The following is a 15,898-nucleotide window of genomic DNA, read 5'->3' on the forward strand; positions in this document are numbered from 1 at the left end:
TGCTCTGCCAAGCCCCGGGCACTGCTCAGCTGACAACATTTTCAGCCTCACAGAAGTGACCTGCTGGATATTGGCTGTGAGAAGTAGAAGACAAGGTGGCATGTTCCCCGACCATACACCTGCCACATGTCCAGGCTGACACTTCTGCAGGTGCCCCAGAATGACTACAGGGAGGGTTGTGATTCTCATGCCTCACCTTTAAGCCTTGTCCCCAGTCAGAGGTTGGAAACACTAAGTTTGCAAAAGCCAGCTTCTATCCAACCCGGAGGCATTATGGGGAGCTACATCTGATGACGGCAATTTCCTTTTTCTAACACAGCTAGGCTTTCTTTCCTCATCGTTTGGTTTTTATATTTACTACCAGTGATATTTATGTGTGAAAATCTGCCTAGTAAAAGTAGGTGTTTAAATGAAGATTAAAAACATCAGAGGCTGTGTGCTGGTTCCAGACAGTAGCTAAAACATGTCCTGATTCAATGAATCACTTCTGGGCTTCTGCACATGCAGCCATGAACCTCTTGCCAGACCCACAGTTTCCAGCATCACCACATTCAGCATTCATGACCCTCAGAGCCTGAACATGACCTTCCACCCCTGACCTTGTCCTCTGCTGGACCCAACCATCCCGGAGCCTGTGAGCATGTCTCCTGATACCAGGGCCTCTCTGGTTCCTGCTGGCTTCTCACAGCTCTGCGTTTCCAAAGCTGCTCCTGCAAGGCCTCTAGTTTCCACTGCCCAGGATCTTCCTGGTTGTTAAATTGTGCTATTAAACTGCCCACCAAGCCCTCTGACATTTTTTCAAAAATCCAAATGAGGGATAAGGATAATGTTGCTTCTGTACATTTTATTGTGAGTTAACTCAAGTCTAAATTTTTGTTTTAAAAAAGATCTGTGGTTTTGAGGTTTATGTAACTGGAAAACAGATAGAACTTGGCTCCTGAGCTCCAGGAAATCAAACAGTACCAGAACACATTCATTCTGTCTCCCTTTCTCTCTCTTCATCTTATTCTTACATCTGCTTCTCTGGCTAGCCCCAGAGCCTAAGCAGACAGCTTTCAGCACCCAGTGAACTACGTACCAAACCCTTGGGGAAAGAGGGTTTCTCTACCAACGACTCTATATGAAGCACCCTGATTGATCTGACACATAAAACATGCATCCCATATTAGTCCTGACATAATCACCATGGACAAGTAAACATGATCTAGGATCAGCAAGGCTGGCTCCCAGGGTAAGAGTGGAGCTAAACAAGACAACTATTGAGAGGCTATTATAAAAGAGCAATAGAAAATACAATCTGGAGGTTGTTTTATATCTAGTGACTTTGCATGCTTTGTTTACCAAGACTGGCTCCCTTCTGTAAAGTCTGAAAATTCTTACAATTCCTCTTCTCTTTACTTTATGACTCTTTACTTTATGACTTTCTTTACTATATGACTCTTTTTTGGACAATGGGATCTTGATGTTGTTTACACCTGGGATATTCCCTGAAGGCCCATAAATTGATGGTTTGGTACCCATCCGGGAGTCCTGTCAGAAGGGAGTAGAATCTTTAGGAGATGAAGCCTAGAGAAATGAGGTTAGGTCCTAGGGGTACAGCCTGGAAGATGTTGGGGCCCCAGCATCCCCTTTGTCTATTGCTTTCTGGATGCTATGAGATGAGCTTTGTTTCCTTATACTCTCCACTGCCCTGTTCAGCTCCAAACCACGGGCCAAACAACCAGTAATCTAAAACTAAGAACCAAACAAACTTTTCCTTCATATACAACTAATAGCCTCAGGCATTTTATGACAGTGACAAACTGTTAACTCAACTCTGCTGTCTCCAGCAGGCAGGCTCCAACTACTCGCTATTGGAACTTTTAGGTTTGTATTATTAGAGAGAAAAGATTTAGTTAGAAAAAAAAGAAAGAAAATCATGCCTAAATCATCAGAGGGAGGGGAGAGGGAAGGGAAAGGGAGAGAGTAAGAGAGGGAGAGAAACACAGAGACAAAGATTGAACAGATTTCCTGAGGACAGTCACTCTAGTTTTTAGCATAGGGTTAACAAGAAAAGGCTGTGTGTGCTAGGGGAGGGGTCACTGTTTTGTAGTTTTAACAAATACAGTAATAATGGGAAGGACTCGGGACTCTCTCACTTGGTTTCTTCAATTTTGCCCACACCTTAGAGTATGTTGAGAAAGTTTTTATTCATAATTACTTTCCTCTTAATCCTTAGTAGAATTTTAAGACAACCAAACTTACACAAATCATAAATAAACAATTAAATCATGGATCTAAGCTCAAAGAGGGGTCCTGGGAACAGCCAGCTATAGAACGGGTACTAGTTCCCATGCAAAGGCTAAAACTGTATAAGTATTCTGGCTAACAATCTCCCACCTCAATCTCAAGCTTGCTCCCTTCCTCCCTTGAGAAATTAAGTTTGCCTCACTTAAGTTGTGGGCTCTCCATCTGACCCAAGGGCTACAACAAGCCAAATGTGTTACATTGTAACAAGAAGATGCTGTGTGTGTGTGTGTGTGTGTGTGTGTGTGCTCGAGTGTGCGTGTGCGTGCATTTCAGAATCAGGCAAGACCCAGCACCCACCTAGGTCCCAGGGTGTAAAACTACACTCATTTAAAAGCATTTCTTCTCAAGGAAAGTGCTGAGGCTGGAGAGGTTGCTCAGCAGTTTAGAGTACTTGCTGCTCTTGCAGAGGATGTGGGTTTCACTCCAGTTCCCAGAATTCTTTTGAGGTTGCTCACAACAGCCTGTAACTATGGTTCTTAGGATTACAACGCCCTCATCTGGTCTCCATAGGCACCTGCATACTTGTGGTGCACACACAATCAGACACTCACATATTCACATAAATAAAAGTGAAGTTTAAAAAAAATAAGACAATAAAAAGATAGCATTATCAACGAGCCTCTACTTTTGAAAAGAGCTCACTTGGTGCCCTAGTTAGGGTTACTAGTACCTTGATTAAAAAAAAAAAAAAAAAAAAAACACACACACACACACACACAGTAGGGAAGTGTTTTCCACAGTTCAGCCACTCAGGCACTCAAAGGGCACTGCAGCCGTGGACCAGGAGGCCCAGGCTACTGCTCAAACTGGTAACAGAAATTGTTACCAGTTGCTGGTTTTGCAAGGATACAAGAGTTTCAGGGTCCTGCAGGCTTCCACCAAGAGAAAAATCACATTCAAGAGAAAAGCCAGTGAAGTCAGGTAATATGTAGCCAGATTAGATTCCTTGTAGGAATTCCAGAGAGGACTTTGCACAAAGCTGTGAGAGTAAGGCCTAAGTTAGAATGAAGAGTGGGGGTGTTGAAGATGCCAAGAACATGGGTATTTGCCAAGGCAAGTTGTGTACACCAACTTAAGAAGCCATGTGGGCTGCGTGAGACACAGCTATACAGGAGATGGTACCTACAATCCTGTTAGATCCACTGTCATGACACCACATGCTCTCTGTTGCAGACATGGAGCTATAGTGATCAGTTCTACCCTGATGACTTGGCCTTTCTTTGGTCTCCAATATGCCCTTATTCCACCATTTTAGAATAGGAATTCTGTGTCACTGTAGGTAGGAAGTACATGACTCTCTTTTAACTGTAATAGGGGCTCACAGCTAAGGGACTATATGAATTGAACGCTCTAAAAAACATGAGCCAAAGCAAAATTTCTCCTTCAGCTTCCACCTGAGGTTATTTCTATCGTCGACTGTGGCTACAGAGATACAAAAGTGATGAATACAGATGTAAAATTACAGTTTAATTTAAATGTCAGACATGACCAAGTGCTGGAAATGTAAAAGGGATGGAGAGATGGCTCAGTGGTTAGGACCAAGGTTCGGTTCCCAGCACCCACATGGCAGCTGACAGCTGTCTGCAACTCCTGTTCTTATACCCTCCTCTGGCCTCCACAGGAACCAGGCACACACATGGTGCACATGCATGCAAGCACACACACACACACACACACACACACAATGTATATGTGGGTATATACATCTTTCATTTTTCAAGCTAGAGGTCCCACTATTGTACTCTCTTTTCCAATTCCACTGCCAATTTCTCAGAATCTCACAAAAGAGTTTTATTCTAATCAAATCTCACCACGCCACTTTACGGCCATTTAAATTTGGTTAAAGGCATCTGGCATCAAGTGCAACAATCACCCCAGTTTTTGTTTTTAATGCGCTTCGTTTGTTCTTCAGCTTCTGACTTTGGCAACCAGAAAATGAAGCGCAGACAACACACAGAGTGAGGGAGGTATCTGCAAATGACCGAAGGGTTTGGTGTCCTGACTGTTTACAAAACTCGAAATTCTACAAAATAAGACAAAGGATCTGAATAGATGCCACTGAAAAAATGCCCAAATGGGTATTGAGCGCATGAACGGAGGCTTAATAGCATTAGAGAAGTCTACACCGGAGTCATAATGAGATGCCACTTCATAGCCACTAAAATGTGGGTACACAAAAAATAACAAACCATAACATATATTAACACAAGTGTAAACAGAACCCTCGACACACCTCCAGCCAGAAGGAAAGATTATGCAGACACTTGGGAAAACAATTTGACAGTTTGTAAAAGGATGACCACAGGGTCCTCCTGTGACCCACCCATTCAAGTCTAAGATATTTGTCCAAAAGAACTGAAAACACATCCACACGAAGGCTTCCATATTGAATATTCATAGCAAGCAATGTTATCCACTTCACAGTAGTCGATAGCTGAGTCACCCAAATGCCCATCAAACAATGACTGGATACACAAAATGTACTGAGTCCAGACCATAAGATGCTACTTAGCGATTTTTACATGTACTCATCTACACAGATACATACGGTATCTGTGCTTTTGTGTGTGTGTGTGTGTGTGTGTGTGTGTGTGTGTGTGTGTGTGTGTGTGTGTGTGTGTAAGTTAAGGGACAACTTGCAAGAGCATGTTCTCTGCTTTTTTCCTCTCAGGTCGCTAGTGTGTCTATCCTGCTGAGCTATCTGGCTGGCCCAAATTCAACAACTCTTTAATAAGGAGTAAGAGCTGAGAAGGAATAAAGTTCAGTAGGAAAGGACTTGCCTAGCATACAGGAGGCCTTAGGTTCAGTTCCCAGCACCACAAGGACATAATGAATAATAGTGATGTCATTCTGATACACGCTACATTATGAATGAAACCTAAAAATACAATTAAAATATTACCAAGGAAAGAAGCCAGTCCTAAAAGATAACACATTTGACTTCACATATATGAAATCTCTGTAACGGAAAATCCTCAGAGACATAAATAGATTAGCGACTATTACAACTCGGAATACTGAGAAGATTGGCATATTGCTAATGGGCACATTTTCTTTGTGAAATGTTAAAAATGATCCCAAATTAAATAATAATGAGATTACCTAACTCTGTGAATATATTAAAACCACTGAGTGGTAAACTCTGTAGCATATAAATTTTATCTTAAATGCTGGGTTTTTAAAAATTGTTTTCAGCAGAGAATTAAATTTCCAAGAAGGATTAAAAAGTGGAAAGATGTATTATACATAAGCAGGCCAAGAACAGAGCAGCAAGGGGTTATAGCCCTTCATTCAGACGGAGATCAGAAGACGTTCCTGTGCTTGACATACTACAGAAAAACCAAATGATTATTATTTTGTATTCTACCTTTACAAAATTAAAACAAGGGGGGAAATGAGGGCTTAGGAGAGTATCCCTGTCTGTAAAACGCTTGCAAACACAAGTTCAATTCTCAGAACCTACATGAAAATGCTAGACACAGTGGAGGGTACTTGTAATGCCCAAACTAATGATGCCAAGGCAAGACAGTCTCCCTGGGGCTCACTGAATGTCTGTGCAGCCCAGTTAGTGAGCTACTGGCCAGTGAGAGAGGTTCTGCTTCAAAAGGAGTTGATGGAAATACCTGAGGGCGACACCCAAGGTTGTCCTCTGGCCTTCATAAGCACACACACCTGTATATACACATGCACACACACCTGTAAATACACATGTACATGCACCTGTACATACACATGCACGCACATACCTGTAAATACACATGCACACACTCAAGCATAAGAATGGAGAGAGGAGAATGGGGAAGGTAAGTTTCTATCATATAAAAATCAAAGATGGGGCATTTGGAGTCAGTATAGTGGTTAATCTACCCAAGTTAATTACTGACCCTGCCATGTCTCTTTAAGTCAGCCTCTCTCTCCCCTCCCCCTCTCTCCCTCTCTTCAACCCCTTCACCCCTTCTCTATGTGTGTGTGTGTGTGTTGTGTTGAGACATGATCTTGTGCAGCTGAGCCTAGCCTTGAACTCACTATGTAATTAGGGCTGGTCATAAATTCCTGATATTCCTGCCTCCACCTCCCAAATCCCAAATCCTGGGATTACAGGTGTGCGACACCACACCTGACTAGGATACCTTGGTTTTTGTTTGGTTGGTTGGTTTTATTTTTTGTTTTTTATGTCTATACAGATTTCTAGACATGCCAAAACAGAAACAGCATATAGATGTAAGGTAGCTGGTATTATGTTACTATTGTCTATAATTATGGTTAACCAAAAATCATTCTATATAATTATGAATTATGAGCACAAGCTAGGGTAATGCATCACCTGTCAAGCTTTGAACTAGGAACCTCTAAGAATCATCTAGCTGGTATCAATGGCACAAATATATGTTTCCGACAAGTACCATGATCATTGATTGTATGCCATGTGATTTTTGCTGGAAGGTTATAAAAAACAAGCACGAGGCAAAGATGGTGTTTATCATCTGTCTGTCGAACAGATTCAACAAACCCATTCCCTCTCCCTTCCCTCCCCCACCTTATCTTCAGTTGTTCCAATCAAACCAATGGTCTCTTAGATACTAGGCAAGCCCTCTACCTAACTGTGCCTTCTTCCTGTTTTTCCTTTAGAATGAATATGTTAGGGCAATGGAGATGGCTCCGTGGGTAGGAATGTCTACTCTGAAAGCATGAGGACCTGAGTTCAGGCCCTGGCATACATGTGATCCTAGTGGAGGCAGGGGCAGAGACAGGAAGATAGCGGGGCTTTCCGGACAGCAGCCTAGCTGCAAGTGCAGTAAGACACCCTGTTTTGAAAGAATACGACAAATGGTGATAGAGAACCCTTTACTTTGTGGTCTTCAGTTTCATGGTGATTCACTATACACCATCCTAAGTATAGTGGCCTGCACAGGCTGTCATTAAAAAACAAACAAACAAAATGCACAGAATGGGTGGCTTCAACAACATTTATTTCTAACAATTCTGGAAGCTAGAAAGTCCTAGGTCAGACGCAGTGTGGGCAGATTCTGAGGAAGGGCCCCCTTTCTGATTTATGAATTATGAGATGAAGAGACAGAGTCTGTGAGCCCCTTGGCACTAAACCAGATCTCACTCCAAAAGACACACTTCTTACAGACCTTCACACAGGGGCTCTATCTGCAACAAACAAATGCAGGAAGCTGTGGGTATCCAGCAAATAATGTATAACAGTTGGCAAAGGAGGCCAACTTAAAATGAGAACCATTCATGCATAGTGGCAGGAGGAAGAAAAGCTGATCTCTGTATTTTAAAAAACACTTTAAGGTAAACTTCAGTGTAGAATACTTACATGCTGGCTATTGCTTGCAGTGGCGACTTTAATGGGAAATTCGTTTTTTTTTAACTGTCTCCAAGGATAACAGTCACAGGTGACAAGTGATCTGAGCAGGAGTAGCTTCGTGGTAATAGTCAGTCATAACTACTGACCTTTCTACGTCAAAGCAACAAAGAGAAATGTACTTCTGTGGGTATTTTCATTATGAATCCAAGGAGACTGGGAAAAGAAAGATCAGTCCTGTAGTTGTTTTATTTATTTGTTTGTTTGTTTGTTTGTTTGTTTTTGTTTTTCAAGATGGGATTTCTCTGTGTAGCCCTGGTTGTCCTGGAACTCTCTGTAGACCAGGCTGGCCTGGAAGGCAGAGATCTGCCTGTCTCTGCCTCCCAAGCACTAGGAAGAAGGGCTTGTGCCCCCGTGCCCTCTGGGTTCTATCTTATTGGAAATGGCAACTCCAAATCTTCCTGAGTCTTTCATTTCTAGTTGTTGACTTTAGAGGTGGTGTAAGCCACCTACTAGACCACCTAAATTATGTGACTCTCTTCTAGGATTCCCATGTAACTTGAAGGCATCCCAAGACGTTGACGGCTGAGAAACTCATTTTCTCAATCCCCCAAAGACACATTATTTGAGCAATTCTTGAGTCATTTTCAGCATAGTAAATAATATTCTTATGACTGACATATTGCAGTTATCCTAAGTGACTGGGACATTTTCCAGTTAGAGCATTAAAAATAGTGCTTAAAGTTCTACAAGACAGCTGTGCAGGGAAGAATTCCCGAGTACTAAGAAGTCTCAGGAAAGAGAAATCTGTCTGGAGGATGTGTGAAGAATGTTTGTCTTTGTTTAGAGAGAAACAGTTAAGAACAACTCATTTGCCTGTGTTTGAGATGAGAAGGAGGTAGTTGTGGCCAATCTATCACTAGACAGTACTTCATCCTCCAAAGACTTTACCTTCTTCCTGCTGCCGATTGAAGACGTCCCCCTATTTGAGGACTTTGGAGTTCCACGCTTACATGCCTTTCATGCCACTGGACAGAGCTCAGACTATAAGTACTGAGTCTCACCTGGCATTTCCAGGAAAATCTCATGTCCGTAGATTTGTCTGAATGGGTCAGATCCTTCTAGAACAATGAATCAAGAACACCCACAAAGAGGAAGCACACAGGACAATGTTACAGCTCAGTTATGTTTTCAAGGAAACAGAATACGCTACCTGTATTTGTGTTTCTGGAAATAGAATAGAGCAAATAGATTTCTTAGTAGGTCTAGTCAGGCATAACCAAAGATCTAGGGAAAATGAATCTTTTATTTAGACCTATCCATGAAAGCAGTTGTGCATGTCACTCACAGATGCTGTGTGGAAAAGAACTGAAATAAGAGCCTGAGGGAGAGAGAGAAAGAGAGAGAGAGAGAGGGAGGGAGGGAGGGAGGGAGGGAGGGAGGGAGGGAGGGAGAGCGAGCATTTCTGCTATTCAGTGCCTACTGTTCTCTATGCCTTTTGTAGGAACAGTATCTATCTTCTATTACAGTAATACTTAACTTTTTAGATTCAGTCCATGAAAAAAAAAAAAAAAATCAACACCAAAGTTGCCATGGGGGAAAGCCATTATGTGTGTGTGTGTGTGAGTGTGTGTGTGTGTGTTTGTGTATGTGTGTGTGTATATAAAATGGAGAGATGTGTATATTTGAAAAACCCAAAGTCATTTTTTTCTGCATTTCCCATTAATATACATTTTAAGAAAAGCTATATTGGAATTTAACTCCTTGCATAGTACTTTTGAATAGTAAATGTTTAGTTATTGATTGTTAAATGAATCTCAGAAATATTTGGAACATAGTGTTTTATTGTGCAAATGGGCATTTAGCAGTCCACTTGAAGACACACATGTAAACAACGTCACAGGGACAGCTGAAAATGCCTCATGACAAAGAGTGGAAGACAGCTATTAAAACAGAATGGATCAGAATGATGACAACTTGAGAAAGTATGAAGGGAAATTCCAAACGTTATTTTTTTTCCAAATATAGTCTTTTAATATCTCGGATTTCTTGGTTTCCATGGAAATTCCCAAGTGTCTAGGAAATATAATTTATTCTGACTTTGAAACTTTGACTTCTCCACAACATCCACACATAAACTGTAATCTTTTCGCATTCTTACAAATGTCACGACAGAGAACTGAAGCCTGTTTACTAGTACCCACTGTGCTTGCCAAACCTCAATGGAACACAGTCTGATTGTTTCTCATTTCAAGAGTTGTCCTAAAGAGCAAGAGCCATTTAAGAGTAGAGGGAAGGAGAGGTGAGTCTCACGCTAGCCCACGCACATTTTATTTGCCATTGCACAAGAAATGACAAGAACAGTAATTCTTTCGTCCTTCGTAGGTCCTGCAACTCTGAAAACCAATCGGTGTCCTGTAAGCCAGTAGCGGAGTTCATTTTGGTCAACGTATTTTTTTAATCCCCTCTGAACAAGGGAAGAAATCTATAATCTTTTGTGTGTGGTTTGAAACATTTTTTTTTCTTATCTCTGTTCGGCACTTAAAACACCGGTGGCAGAGTCCAGAGGGTTTCGTTTTACTCCGAGATTGTAAAATTATCTGAAGGCAATGTAAAGTTTAACTTCACGGGGTCTTTCCTTTGAAAAATAATTATCTTATATAGGTAATAGTAGCGCCAAAACACATGTTTGACTTATCAACATTCCTTCATCAGCAACAAATCTACACCCCCATCCCCCCCCACCCGTCCCCCATCATTGCTCCTATTTGTAAACAAGAGCTAGAGGCAGCGATGCTCCCAGGCACCAGAAGGTAAGCGGTGATGCGCGGCGTCTGGGCAAGGGCTGTCTGGACAGGTCTTTTCGCTAGAACCCCATACCAGTCCCATCCTGCCAAGAGAAACCCTGCCCCAACTCTTCTGCTTCCAGCCTCCGGGCTAGAGGCTTAACTTAAAACCTCCTTCAACTCCCCGCACATGGCCAGGCACCCCGCACCCCATGGCGGCTCTGGTGTCCTCGGGGAAGCCCGGCCCCGTTGGTGGCCCCGCAGGTTGGCTTACCGAGCAGCGAGCCAATGAAGATGACGACCTGCACGGTGGTGGTGAACTGGCGGTACAGCTGCGCCTCGCTCAGCTCCCCGAACGCGCTGCGGTTGGCGCCAGCCTCGGCGCCCGACGTGTTGCGCGGGTGGCTGGTGTTCGGTGACACCCAGCTGCTGTTGTGCCCCATAGCGAAGCCGGGGGCTTGCGCTCGCCCGCCCGGCCTCTGAGCACAGCGCACTGCCGCTCCTGCCCCGGGCGCGGAGGGACCGACGCTCGGGAGCCAGGCAGTGTCCTGCAGAGCCGGGCGGCCAGCGAGCCCCCTCACGTCTGCTCATCCCCCTAGCCAGCGTCCGCGAGGAGGGGTGGGAGGGAGGCGCGGCCGCGCCCCATGCCAGCTCCCCCCTGGGCCCGTCAGCAGCCACGTGGAGGCGGCACGGTCACAGCGCATCTCTGGGCCCTCCTCCCGAGGGGGGGAGGGGGAGGGCAGCGCGGCCAAGCCCACTCAGCATACACACCGGTGGCTGCAGAGGACCCCGCGCACGCTCGGATCCTCCCTCCCTACCGGGAAGGGAGCACTTGGCTGAAGCTGTATTTCAAAGCTGCTAGCTTCGAAGCTGGGGAGTTGCGAACCTCCATGAAATGCACCAGCCTAGTGATCGGAGCTGAGAGGGTGGGGGGCTAGACCCCGTGGGCAGCCAAGGCTGGGCAGTAGGCCCTGAGTGTTCACAGGCTGGCCCCGCACACTCGGCTAAGTGCCAGGACTCCGGGACGCTCAGCTGGGGTCCAATCCCGCCTCCCCAAGTCTGCCTGGACCCCTGAAGCCAGCTCTGCAGCCCCCTTTGCGTCTACAAGCCGCCCCCATCCTTGGCCTCAGCCCCCCCATCCCCCACCCCAGGTCGGTTCTTGGCTTGGACAGATTGTCGTGACCTAGCAGGGACCAGAGAAGACGTCCTAGCGAGGCAGTGGCCACCGCCGGGCTCCCAGCGCGTGTCTGGGGCAGTCGGGGCCGCGCGGCAGGCAGGCAAGGTCACGTGATGCTCGACCCTTTCCCTTCCCCCCCCTATACCCCCTCTTATGCTGCTGGGGAGAGACGTAACGCCATTTTGCCCCAGTAGAGCGTGACTTCGTCGCGGGGCGCGTGGGAGGCGTGCAGTTTCAGTGTCTGGCTGCTGAAGGATGCGCTGCCAGCCGCGCTGCGTTTGCTGCTGTGGTTACTGCCCCATTCGTCATTAGAGGCGCAGCCTGCAGGCTCTAAGACATTTGCCACTGACTTCTGTGCCGGAATCCCAGCCTCCTCCGGGGACCCTCGGTCAAACCAAAGGTGGTCTAGAGAAACCCACTGATGGTTTCCCAGGCCCTTTCCTTGGGCCTCTCCTCCACAAGGGGCACTACTAATCAATTCAGCTATGAAGACTTGGAGGGGATTTCCTGCAGGCAGATGTAAAGCATTGGGAAGTTGGGATATTGGGATAAGCAGGCAAACAAGAAGAAATAGTAAAGCAGGAGGAGCGAAATGGAAACAAGGAACTAAGAGAGGGATCAAGGGAAGAAAAATGGAGAAACGAGCCGGGCATGGAAGAGGCAAGAGAATCGGGAATTTGCTACAAAATAAATTGGCAGACTTGAATATGAGAGACCTTTCACAGACCAAAAAAAAAGGGGGGGGAATCACCTTGATCCCCAAATCTGAGAGGCACACGCCTTATAAAAACACAGAACCAAGGACAAAGTAGCAGTCTTACAGTCACATCTTAAGTGAATATTCCACTGACTACAACGATGAGTCAAGGGGTTGGACATCATTTAAACGTTATACTTTCTGGATACCACACAACAAATTGGCAAAATTCAGTGTCTTGAACACCTAGCTCGCCAATAGTTCAGCCAGTGGCAGAGTCGGAATCTGGAGGCTACTCGCGGCTGGCAGGAGATACTGGTCACTTAGAAGTCAGCTGCAGCTGTCCTCTGAATGATCTACACGTGGCTTTTCCACGTAGCTGCTTAGCCTCCTGGTAGGCAACCCTGTTCAGTGAGGGCACGAAGAAGCTCCAGTGACTTTTAAAGTAGTTTTCAAATCTGCGTGGTATCATGTCCACTGCACTGGATTTGTTGAGACAGTCACCAAACCGTACAGCATTTAAGCAGGCCACCCTCAGGGGCGTTAGTCACTAGTAAGATGAACGTGTAGGATATAAAACATGATGTTGCCGTGATTAAATAAAAATATATCAAAAGTTTGCTATTGAAAAAAATTGTATTTAGATTTTTTTCCCCCCTAGAATTGGGTCAAAAACCCGGATTGTCCTGATTTGCCCAGGCTACTGTAACAAAGTGCCCTATACCAAGCAGTTTATAAACAACAAAGTTTTGTTTCTGGTAGTTCCAGACTGGGGGGTCCAAAAGAGCACTAAAGCTTGTATATGAGAACTTGTTTCCTTTTATTTCCTTCCTTAGTGTTCAGGAGAATGCTTGGGTTTTAATATTCTTAGAAATTTGTTAAAAAGCAGGAAGAATCCTGGGTAGGAGGAAAGCAAGATGGAACCGGATTTAGGATACTTGCAAAGACCAAAGTGATGGTTAAGTAAGATGGCTCCTAAGGGCTGTGGTTTCTTTCCTTCCTCCTGACCCTCGTCTCACATCACATCCCCACGTGCTCTTCTGTGGCTTTAATGAAGAGACAAACATTTTCTCAGTCCTGCGGTAGGTGACCTCCATCTCAAGTTCTGTATTTCTACATGGTTAGTTGTGCGCCTATAGCAGTGTGAGTGTGCGAATAGCAGTGTGAGTGTGCGAATAGCAGTGTGAGTGTACCTATAGCAGTGTGAGTGTACCTATAGCAGTGTGAGTGTGCCTATAGCAATGTGAGTGTGCCTATAGCAGTGTGAGTGTGCCTATAGCAGTGTGAGTGTGCCTATAGCAGTGTGAGTGTGCCTATAGCAGTGTGAGTGTACCTATAGCAGTGTGAGTGCACTTATAGCAGTGTGAGTGCGCCTATAGCAGTGTGAGTGTGCCTATAGCAGTGTGAGTGTGCCTATAGCAGTGTGAGTGTGCGAATAGCAGTGTGAGTGTACCTATAGCAGTGTGAGTGCACTTATAGCAGTGTGAGTGCGCCTATAGCAGTGTGAGTGTGCCTATAGCAGTGTGAGTGTACATATAGCAGTGTGAGTGTACCTATAGCAGTGTGAGTGTGCCTATAGTCCTGTGCCTATAGCTGGTGACTTACTGTGCAGACATTACTCACGTTGGCAGCTTCCCATTCTCTTCTAGACACACTGAAAAAAGTTTTTCTCAACCTCCCTTTCAAGTAAGCAAGGCCACGTGACCAGTATGACTAATGAAATCTGAGCAGAAATGATGCGGTGCTTGTAGGCTGAGATAGTGAAATGCTATTTCTGATTACCTCGTCCCTCTTCTGCCCTGCCACAGTGGTTGGGAAGGGAGTCTTGTTCTGAATGGAACCGCCTAAACACAGAGCAGTCTCTGAGCCACCACATGGGAAGACTCAAGTCCTGGGGACAGAGCCACCCACAATAAATTCTGTGTGAGCAAAAAATAAACACTGTTGTACTAAGCTATGGATATCTTTACAGTTACTCCTTTTTTTTTTAACAGCACAACCCAGCCTGTTCTGGCAGACAGTCATGGAAACGGGCCTGCATATTTAAGGGAACATACTTTATTTATGTGCATAGCATGTATTAAGTTGGATAGTTTTGTTTTGTTTTGTTTGCTTTAATCTCTGTATATTGGTAGTGGCAATAGAACATTCTTGGTCCTCGGGAAATGATAATGGTAATGGCTACCAGAGCCTCTGGGAACCTTTGAATTAAACTGCTCGATCGTTCATGTCCAAACTGTGTCAGTCTCTGATAAACTTACTTCATTTAAATGGCTTTTTGGAGAGTAATTCAACGTAATATGGGTGATAAGCCATTTCTCTTCTTCTGGAAAACTAGCCTGGCTTTTGACACAGGCAAGCATACAAACCTTCTCAAGAGCACAGAGTCCAATATAGCCTGAGGAGATGTGGCCAAAGGAGGTAGACCGTGAATACTGGTCTCTCAAACCAGGTAAATGCCTGTGCCGTCTCCAGCCTTCTTTCCCTCTGTAAGCTTGGTGTTCTCCTCATGGGGGGAATATAGCTGTTTGGGAAGCTTTTTGAGGAGACTACAATGCTGAATTAAAAAAACCTCAGGGTCGGGTATGTCGAACTTCACTATTAGATCAAGTCCTGTTTATTGATAGTTAAAGAAAACAAATACCGAAGAGGGAGAAACATTTCCTTGCCAACATGTTAAAACATTCTCTCTGTAGGCTTCATTCAGTAAAATATTACTTAACCGACTCTGTATTTCCTGGTTGTGGATTTGGTCCCCAAAATTGCATGGGAATCCATACATCTTCACGTAAGATGCTGCAGAACCCTGCCCCGAGTTGGTTTTGATTGGCAAATAAAGTTGCCTGCAGCCATAGGCTGGACTTTAGGATTCCCGGGCAAGGGACTGAGGAAGGAGCAGAAATAGAGATAGCAGCCATGCCTGAGAGACCCCCAAACAGAGGGCATAGTTCTCATGTAGGTGCTGGGGAACTCAGCCTGACAGTTCTGCAGGTCCGGGGCAGGCAAGATGGATAGCTTTTAGTAAGTAATAACTTGGGAATATCAGAGGGGAGTGTGTTAGCCAAATGGAGGTTTGGAAGTGAATCATCTATTAAGCTGGTTAAGGCATATTAAAATATAAGGCTGTGTGTGTGTGTGTTTCATTCAAAAATCCAGAACATTGGGGCAGGTAACAAGGAATACCACCACCACTGCTGGAACAATCTGAGTAGGTTATTTGGGTACAGCAACATTGCCCTTCCCCCCTCCCCCCACAACATCCCCTCCTCCCCGCCCCCCAAAAAAGAAGAAATCACTTTTTTTTCTTGCTTTTTTTTTTGTTTTGTTTTGTTTTTTTGTTTTTGAGGGAAGGTGTTCACAAAGAGTCTTTGGTAGTAGCCAAGGCTGACCTTAAACTGACTTTGTAGATAAAGACGAATTTGACCTTCTGATCTTCCTGCCTCTTGATTGACAAATGTGAGTCACCATATCAGGCAAGTTACTTTTCAATTAGCAAAGGACACAGTAGTTTAAAAAGAAACAAAAAAAAAAAAAAATGCTTAAAATTTAGGTGTCTGGGGCTAGAGAGACCGCTCAGTGTTGCAATATCCTTTGCAACCCAATTGCCAATTTGTTGCATTTTCCTCTTCAAC

The 15,898-nt window shown here is 44.7% G+C and overlaps 1 protein-coding gene across 1 annotated transcript in view; it reads right to left on the bottom strand.

Moving 5' to 3' along the window:
* The window catches only part of GPR176 (G protein-coupled receptor 176), a gene marked incomplete at both ends in the record, with an annotated part of 87,579 nt that extends 76,744 nt beyond the window's left edge, over window positions 1–10,835 (bottom strand). Inside the window, one exon of the mRNA XM_080930830.1 lies at window positions 10,667–10,835. Coding sequence (XP_080786956.1) covers window positions 10,667–10,835 — 169 coding nt within the window. The remainder of the gene's footprint in view (window positions 1–10,666) is intronic.
* Between the last annotated feature and the right edge of the window lie 5,063 nt (window positions 10,836–15,898).

The sequence above is a fragment of the Micromys minutus genome, assembly GCF_963924665.1.
Source record: "Micromys minutus genome assembly, chromosome: 17".
Taxonomy (NCBI): domain Eukaryota; kingdom Metazoa; phylum Chordata; class Mammalia; order Rodentia; family Muridae; genus Micromys; species Micromys minutus.